At 42.3% G+C, this 22,953-nt stretch overlaps 1 protein-coding gene across 1 annotated transcript in view; it reads left to right on the top strand.

Moving 5' to 3' along the window:
• TMC5 (transmembrane channel like 5) overlaps positions 1 to 22,100 on the top strand; it is a 68,412-nt gene extending 46,312 nt beyond the window's left edge. Inside the window, exons 10-22 of the mRNA XM_066576252.1 lie at positions 541 to 685; positions 2,008 to 2,172; positions 6,411 to 6,568; positions 8,258 to 8,336; positions 9,390 to 9,487; positions 9,570 to 9,665; positions 11,444 to 11,519; positions 13,331 to 13,464; positions 15,179 to 15,352; positions 17,235 to 17,313; positions 19,207 to 19,305; positions 20,269 to 20,311; positions 21,367 to 22,100. Of these exons, the coding sequence (XP_066432349.1) occupies positions 541 to 685; positions 2,008 to 2,172; positions 6,411 to 6,568; positions 8,258 to 8,336; positions 9,390 to 9,487; positions 9,570 to 9,665; positions 11,444 to 11,519; positions 13,331 to 13,464; positions 15,179 to 15,352; positions 17,235 to 17,313; positions 19,207 to 19,305; positions 20,269 to 20,311; positions 21,367 to 21,794 (1,774 nt within the window). The 3' untranslated portion in view covers positions 21,795 to 22,100. The remainder of the gene's footprint in view (positions 1 to 540; positions 686 to 2,007; positions 2,173 to 6,410; positions 6,569 to 8,257; positions 8,337 to 9,389; positions 9,488 to 9,569; positions 9,666 to 11,443; positions 11,520 to 13,330; positions 13,465 to 15,178; positions 15,353 to 17,234; positions 17,314 to 19,206; positions 19,306 to 20,268; positions 20,312 to 21,366) is intronic.
• The last annotated feature ends 853 nt before the right edge of the window (positions 22,101 to 22,953 follow it).

Raw genomic sequence — 22,953 nt, forward strand, 5'->3', positions numbered from 1 at the left:
AGGGTTAACCCACCAAGCGCCAGGTGAGTAACCTTCTCACTGTTTGATTCTGATTTACTATATCCACAAGGCACATCCTCACTTTATATTTCAATAGATATAAAATGGAAATCAAGGACTGTTTGTGTGCTCACTCTGTATATTTTATTCTCACTCCTGATGTTAATAGTGCAGTGGACTATATAGGGCGATTTCTGCATGACTCTTCATACACAGATAGCTGTCAATCACTGATAGGACTGCCCATTGGACCTCTAAACTGAGATAAAGCAGAAATCAAAGTAAATAAAATACAAGTTATACTGAATCTTTCCTTATAAAACTATATATTAATCTGCTCGGCTCCTCCTGCTCTATAACATGGTGCCTGTAGATCCAACTGCATTTTCGATGTGGCAGGTTCCCTTTAAGTAAAGTAAGCATTGTCTTAAATTAGTTGGTTTGATCACTTGGAAAAGCAGCTACCTTCACAGCATGCAATAATAACTTTCACTAATAGCTTTCAGTAACACTAATTTCCCTTTTCTGATGTGTTCACAGCATGGCAAAGTCATTTCGCAATAACTTTATTAACCCCGCTTCATTTTCGGGCAACGCTGCTAAACTTTTGTGCAGTTGGGATTTTAGTATCAATAATGAGAAGGCCGTGAAATTAAAGAAAAAACATCTGAGTACACAAATAAAGGTAGGAAATGTCCCAGATCTTATTAACTTAATGGGTGTCGGACACAAAGCTGGCTGGCAATCTGTGTCCATCCACTACCTGTGCGTAGTCTTTCCAGAATGAACCAGAAAAACTGGTTTCTTCCTTACAAGAAGAGCTTTCAGTGAGGGCAATGTAATCCGCATGCATTATTTAGGGGAAGGAAGGAGGGGGGGGGGGGGGGGGGGGGCGGCAATTAATGTCTTGAATCTTTTCTCAAACAGTCCTGACTCTTCAAAGACCACAAAAGATAGAATGGAACCTCCTATATAAACTAAACGTAGTCATGCGTTAATTCAAAAACTAATGAAAGGTAGTATAGACATCTATTCAAAGAAATAAACAGGAACACGAAAAGAGATTGATGGGTGAGAGGGGACTATTATTCTAGAAATTTGCTGAGAAGACCATTGACAATGGCATTCTTTTCCATTATTATTGGCCTCCTCAATGAACTTCAGATGACTGATGCTACCAGAACGAAGAGTTGGCTTTGGTATTCTCATACAGTATGTGCATAGGAGTGTTACTGAATGTTGATATACTCAACATAAGTCTGGAGGAATACTTTCTCTTTGACATAGAACCACTCTAGGGGCCATCTTTTTTTATAGAATTACACAAAGGACTGCCTCTGGTATCTCTCTGAGCCTATTTGAAATGCCGAAAGATTTTGGCAAGCCATACACATTTCATAGGTTGGTCATTTAATATGTATCGATGCCTCCTAGCTCTTCCCCGATGGCATATGTCCAGGAGATATAGAGCAGGCCATTAAATTTCGACTGCCCAACCTATGTCAAGGAGATATAGAGCAGGTCACTGGATTTCGACTGCCCGACCCTTTTTTCTCAGGAGATTTCTCCTTTCAGTAGTTGTAAGAGCCAAGATGTATAGGGGATTGGGAAAAATCGCTGTTGACTGAAAGAGCGTTCAGCTGATAGCTATCTAATGTGCATAGGTAGAACTAGTTAGAGATGGCAGTAGATCTAATCAAAATAGATTAGATAACTGAGCCACTTCAAGCTAATGAGAAATTGTCAAAAAATATGTCTGGAACCCCCAAAATACTAAGTATAATCTAATATTTCCCATCTCGGCACATGTATTATAAATGGCACATGGTAGGTGGGTGTGGGGGAGTAATGTTGCAAATTTTGCATTGAGGAAAGTTATGCCTCTGATCAACATAAAAATCATGATATCATAAAAATATGTATTTGTATGTTATCTGTCAGTGAATAGATGCTGCTTATGGTCTATAATGTTCATTTGTATTATTTGATGTGTTCTTTTTCTCCTAGGAAACTCTGTCAGAAAAATTAATGGAAGCATTAAAACTTACTTTGAGTCAGAAGTTAGCCCGGTTGAGTATTCATGTGGCTGCCTGGGTCGTCTCCTCGCTGCTAGCAGTAGGCTGCTGTGCTGGAATATACTACCTTTGCCTTTATGCTGTGGACTCTGCAGAGGTAAACTACTAACATCCCTGTGCTTCAGTATTTGTATGCATAAGGCAGCATGGGGTTGAGTATACATTGTGTGTTTTAGGGCTTAAACAGAAGGGAGGGATTTTGAAAATTACAGCCGCAAAAATGTGACAAAACTAAAAGATTGAGTTCAATGGTTTTGTTTTCACTAGCGGTATTCTAGCCCATTAACCCTTTCCAATCCACTGTCTGACGTCTGAAGACATTCTGATTGAAGGCTGTACAGCTCAGATGCTGGAAGACGTCCGGCAGGGTATTCTTACTGTATATTACTGGCTGCTCTGTTGTCGGGGAGCCTCTCCAGCATGTCCCATACCACAGTACTGGCTCTAGCCAGCAGATGGTGCCATTGTATAATGGCAGAAAGAGAAAGCCCCCTAGGAAACCCTGAATCCAAAATTGGATTGCAAAGGGTTAATACTTTGTGTGCAAAAAGATAGTTTTTCTATGTGTGAGAAAAATAGGGCAGGCCCTTCTTCCTGCTTTTATTTCAAACTTGCGTTCAATAGCGCGGAGTTTGAATAGTCAAAAAAAAAGGAGTTTGGTATGGTGTTAGCCAATAGAGCAAAATGTGATTGTTCTCAGTAAGAGAAACCAAGTATTCTTGTAGATATCATAGCTTTTAAAGGCTAACAAAAATGCTGATAATAAATGATGTTACAGGAAGCTTTCGGGTCTTCTACCGACCCTTCATTAGGCAAATGAAGCTGGTTTGGATGGGGCATATATATAATATACAAATGCAGAGATGACCCCCCCCCCCCCCTTGATCTAAATACAAATGTTTACACACAGAAATTTGAGACTGTTTTGCACTCAACCCTTCACAGAGTAGACTAAATATAAAACTAATTTTTATTCCTGAATATATTAAAAACATTCACACAAAAGGGCACACTGGGCCACACAGTAGGGATTAGAGAGGGGCTCCCAATCCCACTGGGGCAAAAATCGAAGACACTATAGGACATACAAACATTCAGACACACAACAAAGATAAGGCATCTGTCAGGACTGGGGTCCGGGATACTGGAAGTCCCTAAAACTGCCCACAACCCCTGTCCCTACTTACTTGCCCCCCTTGGCAAACTCCCAGGGCGACAACTGGGCGACGGTTCCTGCACTAGCTAGGGAAGCAGGACAGACGACAACAAACACAGGGACAAACAAACACTAAGGCAAGTCAGACGGTCCGGGTCGGCAACAGGAGGGTATGCGGTACAAAAGGGTCAGGCTGTAGGCAAAGTTGGGTCCAGAAAGCAGAGAGTCAAAACCAGAAGTCAAATGGGAGTCAAGCAAAGAAAATGCGGGTGCAGTTGGAAGACCAAACTAACACTGGCAAGGAACAGCACACACAGACAGGTTTAAATGCTGTCAGAGCTCCCGCCCCTGCAGCTGATTGGGGCGAAGTCTGACAGCAACAGAATATCACATAGGCGGAGCTGGGGACCAGCCCCCAGCCCTGCAAGATAGGCGAGGCTCAGGATGCGAGCCTGGTTGCCATGGCGTACAGGACGCGGCGCCAGTAGCGTCCCTAACAACCTGGTGGCGAGGAAGGAGGGCGGCCAGGGGAGTTAACCAGGACCGGGGCTCCCCTACGCCGCACGGCAGCCGCTTGCATGACAGGACCGGCAGTGAGGGCACGGAGGACCCGCGAGCTGCCGGTCCTGACAGCGTCAGTCCACCAGGACTACCTAAAGTGATGTTTGGCCTAGGATAACGTCAATATATGTATAAATACTAAGGCGAGAACATATCCTTAGAGAGGCAACTAGAATATAGCTCCAGGTTGTGTATTATAGGGTCTGTTCCATGGGTATGGGTATCAAATATAATCCCCAGTGGATCATATATCAATGACTAATTGAAAGGTTTTCGAATATAGGTAACTCAAGCTCAGATGTTACATTTGACACATTTCTCCGCAGATATTGCGGGTCATCAGGAAATTCAAGAGCTTACTAAAGAGCACTTGTGACCAAGTGGTGAACGTTGTTATGGGAATAAATCGTATTCCAAAAGATTTCACTCGTCTGCTCCACATTGGTTATAATAAGAAGCTTCATGCATGAATGTATTTGAGCTTGACTTCATGCCACTCTCTAATACCCTTCTGATTTCATCAAGGGAATACAATACAGATATAGCTGAACATGACACACCCATTACATGCAGGCCCCCCAACATCATAACAACTCATGATTGGCCTAGTATGTAATGATGATGCTAATTTGAGATGAGCGAGTGTACTCGGCCACGCCCCTTTTTCGCCCGAGCGCCGCGCTTTTCGAGTACTTCTGTACTCGGGTGAAAAGATTCGGGGGGCGCCGTGGGTGAGTGGGGGGTTGCATCGGGGAGTGGGGGGGAGAGGGAGAGGGCTCCCCCCTGTTCCCCGCTGCTACCCCCTGCTCTGCCACGCCTCCCCCCGCCCTCCAGCGCCCCCCGAATCTTTTCACCCGAGTACGGAAGTACTCGAAAATCGCGGTGCTCGATCGAGTAATTACTCGAAACGAGTATATTCGCTCATCTCTAATGCTAATGAATAACATATGTTTACGCCCCAAGTGTATGCCGTTACCAAACACATCACCTTTAAGTAGATGAGAACAAACTACACTTCTACTGTGTTCATTGTGCAAGTAGCTTTTCCTTATCAGTGGTGAGGGCCCCAGAGCAATTTCTGAGATAAGTCTAACTATGAGAAAGCTGTGTTGGAGTGAATCACACATTTTGTCTGCACATACCAGTGTATAATATTGAGCTCATTAACCATTTAACTTCTAACCACCCCCTATGAAGGTAGATATATGAATATACAGGACATAGTTTATTTGCTGTGATCACCTAGAAAAACTTGAGCTGGAGAATACTGAGAATGGAGTCTCCTGTATGCTTGATACTCAAAATTGTGCTTAGAGCACTAAGGAGATAATGTAGTCTTCTAAGTTTCTGAGCAAGAATGCCCTATCTCCCAGTTATTCCCCTCAATGCGAGGATAATAATATATTAAGTCTCTTAAGGTAAACTATTGTGACTTTCTATTAGCATGCTAAAGATATTTGTTAAGCTTAGACTGCGCTCTCACTAACTAGAGTTTTGCTTTCTCAGGCTGTACTAGCTACAAGGGTGATAGATAGAGCATGATAGCTACTTCCTGCAGAGTCTCCCCAAAAGGTCCCAGACAAAATAACAAAGAATGGTGGAGCTAGCACGTGGCCTTGATGGTACGCCAGGGCATGTAGCACTCAAAACAACAGACAAACTAAACTGAAAGATAAATACTTAATCAGTCCACTGAGCTCAGGAATGTGACAGTTTTATGATGTGTGTTATCTCTCCTTCAACCTGCACATAGAAGAAGATGGAACAATACCTCTGCAGCAGCACCTATTGGATACAAATCAATTTCTTTAGAAAAGTTTAGAAAAAAAAAGCAATGAAAAAAGAATTTGGGAGTATAAATTCATGGCACTGTTTGATACCCTCAAGAACAGAGTGAACCTCAGCCCAGGATTCTTGCATAAGTTGAGAATATGAAAGGTCTGAAGAAGGTCAAGAGGGATGTCCTTTTCCCAATCATTGGTTTTCTTTCGTTTTTTTTTAAACTTCATAAAAATTCAGAAATTGATTTGTAAGAATGTTGCCATCTAGAGATGAGCGAGTATACTTGCTAAGGCACATTACTCGAGCAAGTAGTGCCTTAGCTGAGTAACTCCCCGCTCGTCTCTAAAGATTCGGGGGCCGGCGGTGGGCAGGGAGCGGCGGAGGAGAGCAGGGAGGAACGGAGGGGAGATCTCTCTCCCTCTCTCCCCTCCGCTCCCCGCTGCAACTCACCTGTCACCCGCGCCGGCCCCCGAATCTTTAGAGACGAGCGGGGAGATACTCAGCTAAGGCACTACTCGCTCGAGTAATGTGCCTTAGCGAGTATACTCGCTCATCTCTATTGCCATCCAATGGATTGCTTGGTTTCTCTTACTAAGAACAATCACACAATAGTAAAAAAACACTGGTTTATATGCTGATACACTCCACAGCGGAGCGTATTAGTGCATGCGTCCATTTGTTTAAGTCCACAGTATTAAAATGGATATTATGGAATGAGTATTTGAGACCCATACGACATGTATATTGTGTACATTGACTGTTAAAGTTTTGCATACACATAGTAAATAGATATTTCTTTTAATATTCAGATTTCTTTCTCTTATTGATTTCAACAGAAGTCAAACTTAAATGAACTGACTAAGCAAGCATCAACTTTGCTGGTTCCGGTGGTGGTTGCCCTCATTAACCTTATCTTGCCCTTAGTCTACTCTATGTTTAGACTAGTTGAAAAATTTAAGTACCCGCAGCATGAAGTCTATGTATTGATTATAAGGTAAGGCTCCTTTTACTCAGCAGGATATGATCGAGGAGATCAGCGCTTGTTTGTCTGGCCTTTAATTCAGACAGTATTGGGGAAGGATGATTGTTCATACGATCATTTGCCCCTTTACTGTTTTGTTGCTGTTGACAGCACATTCCAATATTTAACAATGATGATTCTTTGTGCCACGTGAATGATGTGATCACCCAATGATCGAGTGTTTTCTCGTTCCTTAGGTGATCGATGGCTTCTTCACATGGCCCGATGATCAAGCCAATAAACATTCTTACAAAAATTCTTGCCCAATCACCAGCCAATATAAAAGACCCTCAAGGCTGAAGGTTTACATAGACAGACAATTGACTTTGAACATGTCAATCCGCATTTGTTAATACTGGTTAGGTGGGAACATGATCATAAGTATGGGGACAAACAATTATTACTACTACGATTGTTCGGCCCATACAGATTGCATTTGTCAGCAAACAGACATACATTCCCTGTTTACATGGGGAGATATAGTGATGATGAGTGAACATTTTTTTTGTCCACCTAAAAGATCCAATCAACCGATGAATTATGAGACCAAGAGTCTTGAAGGTCCCAAAATGAATAGAGCCTTGGTCACGTGTATACGCTCCTTTCATATCTTTAGGATTGTTGGAGCCAAGCACTTTTACTCTTGTAATCTCCAGTAGCCTCATTGAATTGAATGGATTGATAGTGTACATGTGAACATGACTCCAATCATTTAGGGATGTAAGAGAACCTCCTTCTCATGATCAATGGGAGTCCCAGCGATCAGATTCCCACAGATCACATAGTCATCCCCTATCCTGTGGACAGGGGGAGGTTTGTTTTGTGTGACAATCCCTGTTAAGGGATAATGAGGATGTTAACTTACAGTTGGATACTAAGGAGGTTATCTCCTTAAAGGTGAGGGGTCCCTCTATAACATCCTTGTAACCTAATAGGATATATGCGCAGGGGCTGAACTTGTGAGTCAATACCTTTAAAGGGCACCTATCACCAAAAATACCTTTTATTTTAAGTCATTTATAATGCAGTGTATGTGATAATATAATGCTTTTCTCAATACAAGATAAATGAGCATTTATAAAGCAGTTTCCGGTAGCAGAGTCCTCTTTATGGATTACCTATAGAGTTGAGTGAACGTACTCTGCCGAGCTTGATGCTCGTTCGAGTATTAGCGTACTCGATGGTGCTCGTCGTGTTCGACCCTGCCCAAGTTTTTGGCTCCTCCCCGCTGTGACGTGCCTGTTTTGGCCCCTCCCCACCGCAGCGCGCGTCAATGGCATTTTTTGTCTGAGAGAGAGAGATATGTTCGAGTCTCCCATTGTAGTCAATGGGGTTCGTTACTCGAGTAGAGCTCTCACATTTTACGAAAAAGCTCGACTTGAATAACACGGACCCGAGCATTTGGGTGCTCGCTCATCTCTAATTACCTAGTCACCTTGGGATATGATCAAATTAAATGGATTGCCATAGTGGAAAACCATTTTAATTACAATTCTTGTTAGTTTTTGTCTTTCTATGGGCAAGTCACAGTTTGAATGATTAAGGGTAATAGAAGAAACTCAATGTGTTTTTTGCAAGTGGGCTTGATCCAGATCTCGCTTTCAATCAGTAAGTGCAATTAATAAAAATGCAATCAAATATCAATGTATTATGTCGTTCCAGAAATGTCTTGCTGAAATTTTCAATTATTGGTATTTTGTGTTACTACTGGCTCGAGAGAATCACAGTAATCAATCGAGAGGTAAATGTTTATACGTGATACATGTCAATTACATTAGTTATATTGCAGGGAGATTACTACTATTCTCCCCAGAAGAGAAATAGAGAATACTATTGCATTTACACATTTTCTGTCTTGCAACTAAATGGCCTGAAAATTTAAGGCTAGGGCTATACAGTAATTTTGGCCATAAGTTACGCAACCAAAGATTGCTATGTAGCCCTGTGACTTGGCAATCCAATTGAAATCAATGCAGGCGGTGGTTGTGAAACTCCTTAAATGTGTTTATTAAGTGCTCCTATGTGTTTTCCATTGTTCAGAACAATGCTTCTATGACCCAAAACCTCTACAGGTCAGGATGATCTCACTGGTAGAATACCAAGTGAATATGTTGTGTATAGAGTCGTTACAATTAATCTATTCATGGTCATTTCCAGGCACGCTGCAAACTTTCCTATAATGGCAAAGAACTATCTTAAAAGGATTGTTCACTTTTAGCCACCCTGTACAGAGAGGGACTCATAATATGAAAGTAATGTTGTCCACAATGCTTTTTATTGGATTTTTAAACGAAACATGAAGGTTTTTTTATATAGAATTAATTGAATTAAATTAAATCAAATTATCCTTTTAAAGCAACAAGCTAAAAAAAGCGGAAGAAATGAGAAAAACTATATGACAACCCTAAGGACTGTATTTTCGGCTATGTGTGTGGGGGTCATCATCCTTTCCCAGAACAGAAATAGCTAGCAAATGGCTGAAAAGAAGTTATTGGAATATATATGGACTTCTATTTGCAGGTGCTTTCTTGGTGATCCACTCTGTTTCTTCCAGAGGCATGTGCTTAGTGACGTCACGGGTGGATATTGTGCTTAGTGACGTCACGGGTGGATAATATGTCTTCAAATTAATTACTGCAGAAAGCTAACCAATGTATTAAAAAAAAAAGGAAATCAAGAATAAAAGCAGAAATACACTTTAACAAGAAATGCCATGAGCGTACATCAGTTTGAGAAATGTATACTGACAATGATAAGTGAGCACAGTTGCCAAATTGTGAATTTCCTTCCATAGTGCTGGGAATCTTATATCGGACAAGACATCTATCGTCTGGTTGTAATCGATTTTCTCTTTGTGCTGCTTGGTTCATTTTTTGGAGAATTTTTAAGAAAGTAAGTCCCGTGCCATTATATCATGTCAGTTTGGGATCCACATTGGTATTGTCAGTTTATATATGGACATGTTATTCTGTAGGATTATTGGGACACGCTGCTGTAAAACATTGGGACTTCCAGAATTTGACATTGCAAGGAATGTTTTGGACCTGATTTATGCACAGACATTGGCCTGGTATGTACTTTATATTTCAGCATATATATTTTTTTGCCTTTTTCAGTGTTTTTTGCCTCCCACCACTCACTGTTGTCCTAGAAATACTTACTGTATATCAATCAGTGATTAGTGATCAGTCAACTTCTGAAAAGTTTGGTTTGGCTTCTTCGCCGAACCTGTGCAAAATGTTCAATTCAGTCCCAATTAGTTCGAACCGAACCGGAAGTTCACCAGAATTTCTAAAACTAGTGTATAACAGTAAGAGCCATAAAAGCCCTGTATAACACTCTGAGGGGGTTATACAGGGCTTTTATGGTTCTTAGATACCATTATACACCAGTGTTCAGGAATAGTGTAGAGCCAACTGAACCAGTAGAACCCTGCTTTGGGTAGAACTTTGCTAAAAGTTCTGTTCGGATTCATGTAAAACCAAATTTTTAGTAAAGTTCAACCCGAAACAGGGTTCTATTGGTTCGGTTTGCTCAACATTTTCAGAGATGTCATAAAAGTGAGAACTAATTTCACTAGAGGAAGAGTGTGGACATTATCTTAACCAAGAAGATTGGTGGTTCGAAACCCGCTTTTGCTGACACGATATTCACTAAAACCAAGCTTAGGAGAAAAGTCTGCTATATCTGGATATTCCATTTAAACTTACACAATTGATTGATATTTTAATGAAATTGGATGTGTTCAGTCAATACATTCCTCAATTTATGCCATTTTAGGGGATGTGGATGCAATTCAAACGGGATCCCTCCACTGTCTATTTGCTCAAAATGTGTGAGGTGCTGCAATGGTTAGTTCTCGCTACATACTGTAGGTCTGAGAAATGCTATCTGTCCACTAATATCACTGAGGCCATGTAATACCGCGCTTCCTTTGCAGCGCGACTCTAGCTACCTTTTACTTAGCGATAACGGCTAACCATGATGGGGTTGTCAGTTGAACCCCAAAGAGGAGCCACTTTAGGAGTGAAGGCTGTGTAGATGGAACCTATTGTTATTTGATCCCCATTTGTTATGTCTTTGAAGAGTTGAAGCAGAAAGCACTACTGTGCAGAGGCGTAACGTGAAGCTTCTGGGCCCTGGTGCAAAATCTGTAACAGGGCCCTAACTATAATGCTTTTTTCATAGTACTGGGCTCCCAATATGGAGAAGAGAGGCCTTATGGGCCCCCTAAGGCTCCTGGGCCCGGGTGCAACCGCATCCCCTGCACCCCCTATAGTTAAGCCCCTGCTACTGTGTATTTGTGCAATACAATCTCCCTACGGCCACCAATCTAAGCATAAAGTCTAGCTGAAAAAAATCATTGCATGTCTTTTTTTTTACATGCACCCTCTCTGCTATTTCAGCACAATCTATTTTATAGAGTGTGGAGAAGGAGTGCAGCTCCCCATGTTCACCAAGAAGGTAAAGTGTTTAGGGGCCTGGTACCTTGTGGCTGGTGTCGGAGGAAGCAAGAATTGGGATTGTTGGATTTTAGGATGCCCAATTCTTTGCCATGACAGGAGATAAGATATGTCTAGCAGCTACATTTCTCCCTCTACCATTCTAAATGAACACACATGCCAAGCCTGCGGGAAGGACTGGGGAGATCACCGACAGCCTTCAGCAATCTTCTATGTATGCTTAGCTTTAATGTAGCTGTCTATATATTTGTAAGCATTCCTGTATGCTCAAACATCACATAAGGGGATTACTGCAGAACAAGCTAATTTGAAAATAAATGAACACAACCAGTACAGGCTGTGCTGTATATACATGCATAAATGTCTATATTTTTCTCTTTCACAGGATTGGAATTTACTTCTCCCCTTTGTTACCAATAATTCAGATGATCAAACTTTTCATAATATTTTATGTTAAAAAGGTAATCCATCCAAGTCTAATATCTTTTAAGCACATTTTCCAAGCTAAGCTTTAAAGGACCCTTAGCTTTTGAAGAGACAAACACTATCGTGACATCGTCACAGTAAAAATCAATGTTGAAGAACACAAATCATCACAATTGAATACAAAGTAGTCATAATGTCAAACATTATAATGACACTTACACAGTAGAACACAGCCTATACATTAACCCCTTAACGACCGGGCCATAGTGTTTTTACGTCCTACAGCTGCAGGACGTTATGGAGGGAGGGAGCGCCGCTATCTCCCTCCATACAGCGCGGGCGTCAGCTGTTTATTACAGCTGACACCTGCGGGCAATAGCCGCGCTCGGCCGTTCGCGGCTATTAACCCTTTAAATGCCGCTGTCAATTCTGACAGCGGCATTTAAATCCCCCGAACGCTGTTTGGGGATCCCGCACGCCCCCCCCGCGGTGAGATCGGGGGAGCCGTGCAGGTGTCATTGCAGCTGGGGGCCTAATGAATGGCCCCAGGGCTGCCTTAGCAGACTGCCTATCAAGCCATCCACACAGGGTGGCTTCATAGACTGATTGTAAAAAAGCAGTATGACGTAATGCTATACTGCAGGAGCGATCAAAGCATCGCATGTTAAAGTCCGCCAGGGGGACTTCAAAGTAAAGTAAAAAAAATCAATAAAGTTTTTTAAATTGTAAAAAAAAAAAAAGTTATAAAAGTTTAAATCACCCCCCTTTTGCCATATCCATTATTAAAAAATCTAAATCATAAAATAAAAATGTGTTTGGTATTGCCGCGTCCGTAAAAGTCCGATCTATCAAAGTAGTGCATTATTTTTTCTGCACGGTAACCATCGTCCAAAAAAAAAAAAGAACGCCAGAAATGCTTTTTTTTTGTTACCCTGTCTCCCAGAAAAAACGCAATAAAAAGCGATCAAAACGTTGTATGTATTCCAAATTGATACTATCGGAAACTACAGAACATCCCACAAAAAATGAGCCCTTGCTCAACTACGTCGACAAAAAAATAAAAAAGTTATTGCACGCACAAAATGACCGCAGAAAATAATTGAAAAAAATGAAATATCTTTAAAAAAAATACAAGTAATACAGCAAAAACAATACTATATAAGTTTGGTATTGTAGTAATCGTACTGACCCATAGAATAAAAATATCAGGTCGTTTTTGTTGCAGTTTGTGCGTCGTAGAAACAGGACGCACCGAAAGATGGTGGAATGTCGTTTTTTTCCCCATTTCTCTCCGCTAAGAATTTTTTAAAAGTTTTTCAGTACATTATATGGTACAATATATAGTGCCATTGAAAAATACAACTCGTCCCGCAAAAAACAAGCCCTCATACAGTGACTTCAATGGATAAATAAAGGAGCTACGATTTTTTAAAAGGGAGTAGGAAAAAACAAAAATGGAAAAAAGCAAAAAAGCCTGGTCACTAAGGGGTTAATACAGTGAAATCACAAGTATTTTGACATCATCATAAAGGAACACAGTCTAGGGAAAGATTAAAAGTTAAATAGCAAAGCCTAGCCTATATAAGAGGCAAGATTGTTTTGGACCACCATCATCAGAATGCCATTGTTTTCAGGGTCAGATACTGGACTGCAAGATTTCAGGCTGTATGGCGCCCCCTAAACAGATTCTAAAGCTCGCAATGGAAAGCTTGTCCAAAACCTAATAGCCTATGACATAAAAGAAAATACTGAATATAAAAAAAATACAATTTTACAGCGTTGGCTAAGAGGCTGGAACCAAAAATTAGAGGTCATTGTCTAATATTTCTATTTGATCACAATGTAGGTGAGCCTGATGATGAACTGTATTCCACCACGGAGAGCCTGGAGAGCATCACAGATGACCACTGTCTTTGTATTCATCCTCTTTTTCCCATCATTTGTTGGAGTCCTCTCTGTCATTGGGGTCACTTTTTGGAGGTAAAGAGATAACCACAAGTTTGTCTAATCCAACGAAAGTAATTTATTTCATGTTCTTTTGAAGAAAAAGTGTCAGTTTTTTGAGACAAAGAAACTTTGAAGAGGATTGACATGTATGTTCTCTTCACAGGGTCGGTGATAAATGTCTGATCTCTGGGGGGCTTAGCACTGGGACCCCATACAATCTCTAGAACAGGGGTCCTAAATCCCTTATATTCACTTCACAATTGCAGTGATGAGGAGTTTGAATGGAGCAGCGGTTTAGCATGCACATTGCTGCTCCATTCAGTGTCTATGGAACTAATGCAGATAGCTAAGCACTAATCTAAAATTAAAGGGAGTCTGTCAGCTCAAACAAGCTCTTCAAACTCCATGCATCATGTTATAGAGCAGGTGGAGCTGAGCAGATTGATATATAGTTTTATGGGGAAAGATTCAGTATAACTTGTATTATATCTCTGCTCATTCTGAGCTGAACAGTCCAATGGGCGGAGCTATCAGTAATTGAAAGCTATCTGTGTATAACTGTACATATAGGGGTCAAAAATGGTCAATGACTGTATACGAGTCCCGAGCTCACACCATGCAATGACACCTGATGTGCGCTGTACATGTGCATGTCTAGAAGAGGTTAAAAGGATTGTTCAGGGCAACAGTTTCCAGATCCCACATCAGTCTCTGTTCTTCATGCTCCCTTGATGACTTGTCAATACCACTGAGGTCACCACTGTGGCCAGAGATTGGCTTCAACAGTGTAATGTTGTGTTGACATGTTATCACTGGAACAGGAAGAACAAGGTTCAACAGGGGACTGAGGAAATGTTGGCCCAGGAGTGGCAGGGAAATGGTAAGGTGAATATTACGACTTTTGTTATTTTATAGCTTTCTAAGCTGTTCAGAGAATGGAGGCACAGGGCGCCGAAGTTCCCTTTGATGGCCCACCTCTGCAAACAGGCACTGGCCAAAAGTTGCTTGGTTTTTAGCTTTGTTATATGACATAGGTCTCCTAAAGCTGTGAATGTTAGGATCAAGTCTGATGTTCCAGCAGTGAGTCAGACAGGATGACTGCAGCATAGGAGAAGTTCTGCAGACCGAAATGAGAGGATGTAATAAGGAGGATTAGAGAAGATGGGAGGAGTTGTAAGTAAGTGAAAAGCATGAATGGGTTGGTAGATGTACATGAGAGTAGTGTGACGGTGCAGCATTGTGGAGAGTTTTGCGCATTAGAGGGGGTTGCTAAAGAGGTTTTCCAGCACTAGGAAAATAATATAATGGCCAGGGAATGTTATAAAATATGCTATACTCTCCTCCTTTAGTGCTCTGCACCACTCTGATCCCAGAAGAACCTGCAGCGGTCACATGCTGTTCATGGTTCAAGTAACCACTCAGCCAATTACTTGCTTCAGCACCCACATTGCCATGCCATTACAACTGCCGAAGCCTGTGATTGGCTGAGCGATTATAAGCACAATAAATGGCACATGACTTCTGCAGCTTCTTCTAGGATCTGAACAGTAGGGAGCAGGGCGCTTTTACCGGAATAGTGGCCATTTAAAGAAGGGAATATGGCATACTTTTTTATTTTATGACATTACCTGTCAATTACATTTTTCCTCTGGTCCCATAAAAGCTTTTTGTTAGCAGAATATGTTATTCTTTTACACTTAGGCTCCTTTGCTGTGTTTGGCCTGATGGTTCTTGTTTCCTATTTTAGACGGGAGCCTTCAGAGAGATGCGGACCTTTTCGGAATTTATCTACTCCTTATGAATCAGTTGATGCATGGATATCTTCTATAGAATTATTTGACAACACAAAGTGGGTTGCATGGATTTACCACAACTTGGTAGAAAGTGTCCTTTTCTTCTACATTCTCACCCTGATTGTTTTGTAAGTATAACACATTTCAGTGTAATGCAACATCAAGACTCAGGCAGCAATCCACTCTGATAAAAATCACACACCCCTTTACAATTAGCACATTCAGAACAATTATGTGGACTGTCTTTCATGTTGCTGTGTGGTTGGTATATCAGGGTATGGAAAATGAAGCAAAGGGCATATGATTTTCAGATGGACACGACTACCATAATTTCACACTCCCATTAAAGTACTCCACCCATCCAGCTCATCTTGATAGACAGTTCTCTTCCTAGTGGGATTATCTTGATGGATCCTGTAGATGTTTGAAGAAGTGAGGAATGATGTGGATGGTTTGAGTTCATGATTTGATCTTATAGGGATTTTTCTGGACTAAACTATTACTCACCTAGTGTCAGGATAGGTCATGAATAGAAGTTAGGTGAGGGTCTGCTGCCAAGGACCCCTGCCGATCAGTTGATAAGAAGGAGCTGGGGATTGCCAGAACTCCCAAAACACCATCTTTAGCACATTGGCTCACTTTGGTTTACAACTCCCTCTCATTGAAGTGAAAGGGAGAGCACTGCACTACCGAACTGGACTACTGGGATGGAATTTTGAGAGTTCCAAACAAATTCTGTGAATGAGGCATAATAGCAAGCAATATTGCCACGTCCGCTTCGGGCGTGCAATAACTACAAAACCAAAATATAAACTCTCTGGCAATGTTCACACCACAGTACAAGGTACCCCCTGCAGTACAAACTAAAAATAAGCAAAAAGAGTGAAACTTTCACTAAGGGAATAAGTGGATGTCCCGCCCTGATAAGGACGCATCCACCCTCGTGCCACTCACTAACCATGATAAATGACAAAGAAAAAAATACCATAATAATAAACCAAAACCTCAAAGAGTAAATCTCGGTAAAAAATCTCTGAACTTATCTGAAGAAGCACTGAAAGAACAACAGAAACCAGATCCAGAGATGTCCACACTCCACAGCAGAAGGAGACTGCACGGAAATTGACCTGCACAGAACTCAGGCCAGGAGGGAACTAAAAACCCTCCCTAACTGCCCCCAGGTGTACACCAACAGCTGACACACCCATCAGAGTCAAAGAAGACCAAATGCACAGTAAGGGCTTATTCAGACGACTGTATATTGGCCGGGTATTCACGCTGGCCGATATACGGCGTCTCTCTCTGCAGGGGGAGGAGGCTGAAAGAGCTGGGAGCAGTGCTCTGAGCTCCTGCCCCTTCTCTGTCTCCTCTCCACTCCCTCTCCGCTCCTCTGCACTATTTGCAATGAGAGGGGTGGGGCAGGGAATTAGCTCCACCCTGCCTCGCCTCCACTCATTGCAAATAGTGGAGAGGGGGTGGAGAGTTGGCAGAGAGGGGGCGGGAGCTCAGAGCACTGCTCCCGGCTCTTCCAGCCTCCTCCCCCTGCAGAGAGGGACGCCGTATATCGGCTGGGCGTGAATACCCAGCCGATATATGGCCGTCTGAATAAGCCCTTAAGCTGAAACTGAAGCAACAAATATCTTCAAATATACTGTTCACATTCACAGTAGTTTATTGCCTCCTACATGCCTCATTTGCAGATGTTACTTGTACAGGGGTTGCAAGACTGTTTGACTTTGGTTAGGTGCGCTGTGCTACTTTGACTGCTTTAAGAGTTTCGGTCATCTGCAACTTCTTCTCAGCAGCTGATTAGCTGGTGGTCCGGAGTGCTGGACTCCCACTAATCTGCTTTTGATGGCCAATCATAAGGATAGGTCGCGACTATTTTTTGCTCAGAAGATCGCTTTCATTTGTAGGGTATAGATATGCCGCACAGAGCAGGCAGTTTATTTATACTGTATGTGTATATGACAGCTGACATCTCACTAATCCGTTTCCTTTTGATTGCAGAGTTATTTCACATCTTTACTGGCAAATAGTCCAAGGACGGAAGATAATGGTGAAGCTGCTGCTCACACAGATAGCTAATGTAAGTGCATGTATCAGAAAACTGATCTGCTTATACTGTGCATTCCAAAAAAAAAGGGAATATAGAAAATATAAGCTTTGCATTATTTTATATCTGAATCATGTTGCTCTGACAGATTGACAGGGTATTCCCAGCTGAGAATCTAAGTACAAAGGAGCACAGTTATTAAACTGTTTATGACAGCTTTCTGGTGTATAAAAGTCACATATTTTGGTTCTTGGCTTCTTTTGCACCAAAATATTTCTGCAAGCTGCTTGTAAGGCCTCGGTCAGACAAGTGTTTTTTTTGCGCACCTAAGTGCGCAAAAAAACACGCATCTATTAGAACCATTGGTTCCCTATGTAGTGTTCACATGTCCGTTTTTTTAGAGGCACAAAATACTTGCACCTGCAAAAGATAGGACATGCATGACAGTTAGGTCCGTGCTGCGTGTAAAGACATTGTTAAATGTTACAGGGAGTCCCCTTATCACTGAACACTGTGACAGCACTGTCACGGTGTTCAGTGATGAGGGGACTTCCTGTGTAAATAAAAGAATCCCCTGCCACAGCTGTGAGAGCTGTGGCAGAGGACCACGATGCCATCCCATTGCATTCAATGGGGTCGGCGCTACTGCCGCCCCATTAAAAGCAATGGGAGCAGATCGCTATCCCTTGCTGCGGCTGTGACAGCTGCAGCAGGGAATTCCTTGGATGTGAAACCCCTGGATGCTGTAATATCCAGGGGCTTTACCTTGTTGTCAATGTGGCCGGCGGCAGCAGCGCCGGCTCCATTGAAAACATAGGGAGAAGATGCACTCCTCTGCCACAGCTGTCACAGCTGTGGCAGAGGAGCATGATGCCATCCTATTGCTTTCAATGGGGCTGGCGCTGCTGCTGGCCCATTGAAAGCAGTGGGATGAAGGCAACCCCTGCAGCAATGGTTTTCGGGGAAGGGCTTGAAATATAAGCCCTACTCTGAAAATCATACCTAGCAGTAGAAAAAAAACCCCCAAAAACGTTAACTCACCTAGAAGCGCTGTGCGGCTCTTGTCCTTGTCCCTGGTAGTCTTCTTCTGTATTCTGGTGGCCGGGGATTGAAAAATCTCTGCCTCCAGAAAGTGCTGCCTCTGATTCGCTGAGCGCTGTGGCCAATCAGAAGCAGTGCTCAGCTGTCATTCAATGGCTAAGTGCCAATCAGAGGCAGCGCATTCTGGAGGCGGGGATTTTTCAATCCCTGTGCACCAGAATACAGAAGAATACTGCTGGGGATGGGGAGAAGAGCTGGACAGTGCTTCTAGGTGAGTTAAGTATTTTTTTTCCCTACAGCTAGGGGTGATTTTTGAGGTAGGGCTTATATTTCAAGTCCCCCCCCACCCCCCAAAATTATTGCTGCGGAGGTTGCCTTCATCCCATTGCTTTCAATGGGGCAGCAGCAGCTCCCAGTTTTTGAGCCATTCTTGTCATCTAGTCAGGCAGCACCTCCACTATTGAAGTTACCACTTCACTCTCTTCACCACTTTTACAGTATCATTTTTCACAACAAACACAACTGTACGGGTTTTGCTCCACCCCTCTTTTTCCTCCTTGTCCACATTCTTGTATTACAGGTTGACAATTCATCTGAATGGTCATCATGTAATACATGTCTCCTGCAACTGCCGTGGCTTTACCGGTAAAATCGGCTGTCTGTAAGAGACGTCAGGATTAGGACCTGCAAAATAAAAAAGGGTGGGGGGTGATCTGATGGGACAACCCTTTTAATGAATAATTGCCACGCTTGCCAACTTTTGAAGCCTGAATTACAAGACATTTGAAAGCCCTGCATAATTCTGCATGAGAGCTCCTCTCAAAATGCTCAGAAACTTGTCTGTCATATGACTCATCACAAATAATTATATTATTACTTTTTCAGGAAGGCAAAGATAAATCATTTTTGCTTGAAGAACTTCGGAAATCAGAAAAAAAAAGTGAAAGAAATCGTGGTGCACCGCATCAAATTTCACAACGACAGGTTAGAACTTGAGTCATTGTAATAAATATGTATCCCTGAAGAAAAAAATCACCGGGGCAAAAAAGGTGTCAACTATGTATATAAATTCACCAATGAACCCTAAAACCTGAACCTAGCTAAAATCTGACTAGAAAGAGCAAGCAATTTATATTACCATTTTTACCACGATTAGGGCTATCAAACCTAAACACTAATAAAGGCCCATTTAGACACAACGATTCTTGTTAAAAATCGTCTTTTGAGCGATAAGCATTGCGTCTAAATGCACAGACATTTTGCAGCTTTTGTGCACAATTAGTTCCTCGCTTAATTCTTCTTTTCTAGAATCGAGCGATGAACTCTTATCAGCGGTGCAAGCTGTTATCACAGTTGGCAGCACTGGTAAGATTCTTTCAGCTCGTGTCCCGCTGATAGTTCACAGCGGGACGAGAGCTGTAAGCGTGGAGAACAATGCAGCTGTTTGCTTATGCAAAACAGCTGTATTGTTCGCCGAGCGATAGCGGCGGTGTCCTGTGATAGCGGCAGTGTCCTGCTCTGCCTGCATAGCTCTTTAGTAGCTACTTAGCTACAATAGCTAAGTAGCTACTGTATTGCTCAAAGCTGATTGCTCAAAACTGTCACTCAAACTGTCATTTGAGTGATTTTTGAGCGATCACCTGTCAGTGTAAATGGGGTCTAAGACAGCTGTAGGTTGTTTCACCCTACGTCTTGCATTATCCATTTATATATTCTTTAACATATGTGTCTCTGTAATTTATCTCCTCGGTACCAGAAATATCAAAATCCTGTATATTTATTGGCCATAGATTTAAACATGATAAGGGAAATATCCCAATACTGGACATACTGGTGACAGTCTGAATGATTTTCCCATTTACAGTGAGTCATTTATTGTGGACTCTAGAATGTTATATTTCTCTCCTATCTGCTAATGTTGCTAATAATCTGCTTTGAATATTTTAGGTTCAGCAGTCACACACAAGCGAAGACCAGCAGATGGCTCATGGTAAGTTCTATGCATAATGGGGGGGTTCCTTTTCGAAGTGGATTATTGTCACTACCTGGGGAAGCATACTACAGACATATTTATACAGCTTTCATTTCTATTGAAGTCAATAATATTTATCTTCTAAACCCTTCCAATTATTGGTGGTTGCAGGATGGCAGAATTTTATTATTCAATGGTCACTAATAGAGATGAGCGAGCGTACTCTGTTCAGGTGTTTTTGAACTCGAGCACTGCTTTTTCCGAGTAACTGACTACTCGGACGAAATATTCGGGGTGCGCCGGGGGTGAGCGGAGGGTTGCAGAGGGGAGTTGGGGGGGGGGGTGAGAGAGAGAGCTTCCCCCTGCTCCCCACTGCTACCCCCCCCCCCCGCTCCACCACACCGCCCCCCCGCCCCCCGGCGCACCCCGAAGTCAGTTACTCGGAAAAAGCGGTGCTCGAGTGCAAAAACACCTGAACCGAGGACGCTCGCTCATCTCTAGTCACTAACTTTACAAAAAGCTTTTTTTATGTGATCAGTTTATTTATCTAAAATTACATTTTTGTGCTGGAGAATCCCCCTAAAATGCTGGCCATTAGGGGTCTTCCTTTTAATTTGCTGTCCTCTGACTGTCGTCAAGTGATGTCCATCTCTAGTAACAGATAAAAAGACATAGAACAGGAAGTGGAGAAGGGTCATGACTCATCCTGTCCATAGCCTATGGAGATGATTAGGAAGCTTCTGGAAGGAGAGAGACTCAAACAGTCATGCTTCTGCTATTAGTGAGTTATTTACTGTGTTACAGCTATTGGAATCACATCTACAATGCTCAGTACTTCTCTTGTTTTCTCCATGTGTAGTATATGCAACCATCATAAAAGCAAGCTCTCCTCAAAAGTTTTGAGAATTAGGGATACAGCCTACAGAGGCGAAAAGTGGTGAAAAATGCAGGATACAAGTCATATAAAGACCAGATATAGTGTTATACCTCATATACACACACGGCGACTTATTCTGAAAAGTCTGTAGCTTTCATAATTCGGTTCTTCATGAGTTTTTTTTTTGTCCCTGCAGAGTCCAGACCAGAAGATAATAGTAGGAGCAATGCTTTGGAGCTTGCTATGAGGGCTAGGCAGCAAATGGAAGAAAGTTCTCCCATGGGGAGTAGAAGAGCATCCACTGATAATTCCGTACCTTCAGACACAATGGCAAGAATTATGAGGGCAAGGCAACAGGCTGAATATGAGGATCAGCAAGCAAAGTATGAAGAAGAAAACAGAAATGCAATGGAGATGGCAGTAAGAGCAAGGCAACAAGATGAATATGTGGAAGAACAACCACAGTACAGTGGAGAACAGTCCCGAGATTTTGAGAGACAACACCCCTGGAACCACACAGGTCAGTCAGATGGTTATGAAGCACAACAGCCTTCGAGTCAAGCAAGAACAGATGCCTTGGCAATGGCTATGAGAGCAAGACAACAAGCAGAAGGGGATCATTAGATCCTTACAGTGAGAAGACGTTAACATTTTAAGACTGATCTATGAGACTGAAACATAATATTAAACCTCTGATGTAAAGTCATGATGTCTCATCAAACCTTGTACATGGATGATTTTGCATGCTTACAATGGAGGACAGTGTGTCCAATGAAGTAAAGCAAGGCAAAATATTTGCCTTGGAATGAAATACATATTTTATGCCGCAGTCGTTAAATTGCAAAAGCACAAAAATATTTCATGATATGTGTAAAAATGACTAAAATATGCAAAATTATAATCTTATTTATTAAACACGGATCTACTGAATGCCGTCAGTGGTGCCTCCTTGTTTTCTCTCTTGTATTTCTTTACAATGACTGTATCACATTGTTACTCCTTCTTGGTCTTGGTTGTCATTTCTTTTCTACTTTTCTTTCACATTATGGACATGTGTTGGAGAATTAATACAATATATATCCTTATCCAGTCAATGTACACCCAGATATCAGGTTCTACATCTGTCTACTAAAAACAAGAGCCTCACAGAAGTATTGGGTGACTTGAAGATAGCGATCAACAACACAAAGTTTTGTGGATCCAATATAAGATCCTAACCAGGTCATGCTTTGTTACTTTTCACATTAGGGTTCATCTCATCAGATTTCCATAGCTTTCTGTTGGCCAGAATAGTGTACAAACGTCACAAACCCATCATAAGTCAATGGGATCTGTAAGAGTCCATAATAAAACAGATACAGCATAGCATAATAACAGAAACTAGTGTGAACAGAGCTTAAAGGGGTTGTCCCGCGCCGAAACGGGTTTTTTTTTTTTTAAACCCCCCCCCCCCGTTCGGCGCGAGACAACCCCGATGCAGGGGTTAAAAAAACAACCCGCACAGCGCTTACCTGAATCCCGGCGGTCCGGCGTCTTCATACTCACCTGCTGAAGATGGCCGCCGGGATCCTCTGTCTCCATGGACCGCAGGGCTTCTGTGCGGTCCATTGCCGATTCCAGCCTCCTGATTGGCTGGAATCGGCACGTGACGGGGCGGAGCTACACGGAGCTACACGGAGCCCCATTCAGAAAAGAAGAAGACCCGGACTGCGCAAGCGCGGCTAATTTGGCCATCGGAGGGCGAAAATTAGTTGGCACCATGGAGACGAGGACGCCAGCAACG

Source organism: Eleutherodactylus coqui, chromosome 8, assembly GCF_035609145.1.
Source record: "Eleutherodactylus coqui strain aEleCoq1 chromosome 8, aEleCoq1.hap1, whole genome shotgun sequence".
In the NCBI taxonomy this organism is placed as follows: domain Eukaryota; kingdom Metazoa; phylum Chordata; class Amphibia; order Anura; family Eleutherodactylidae; genus Eleutherodactylus; species Eleutherodactylus coqui.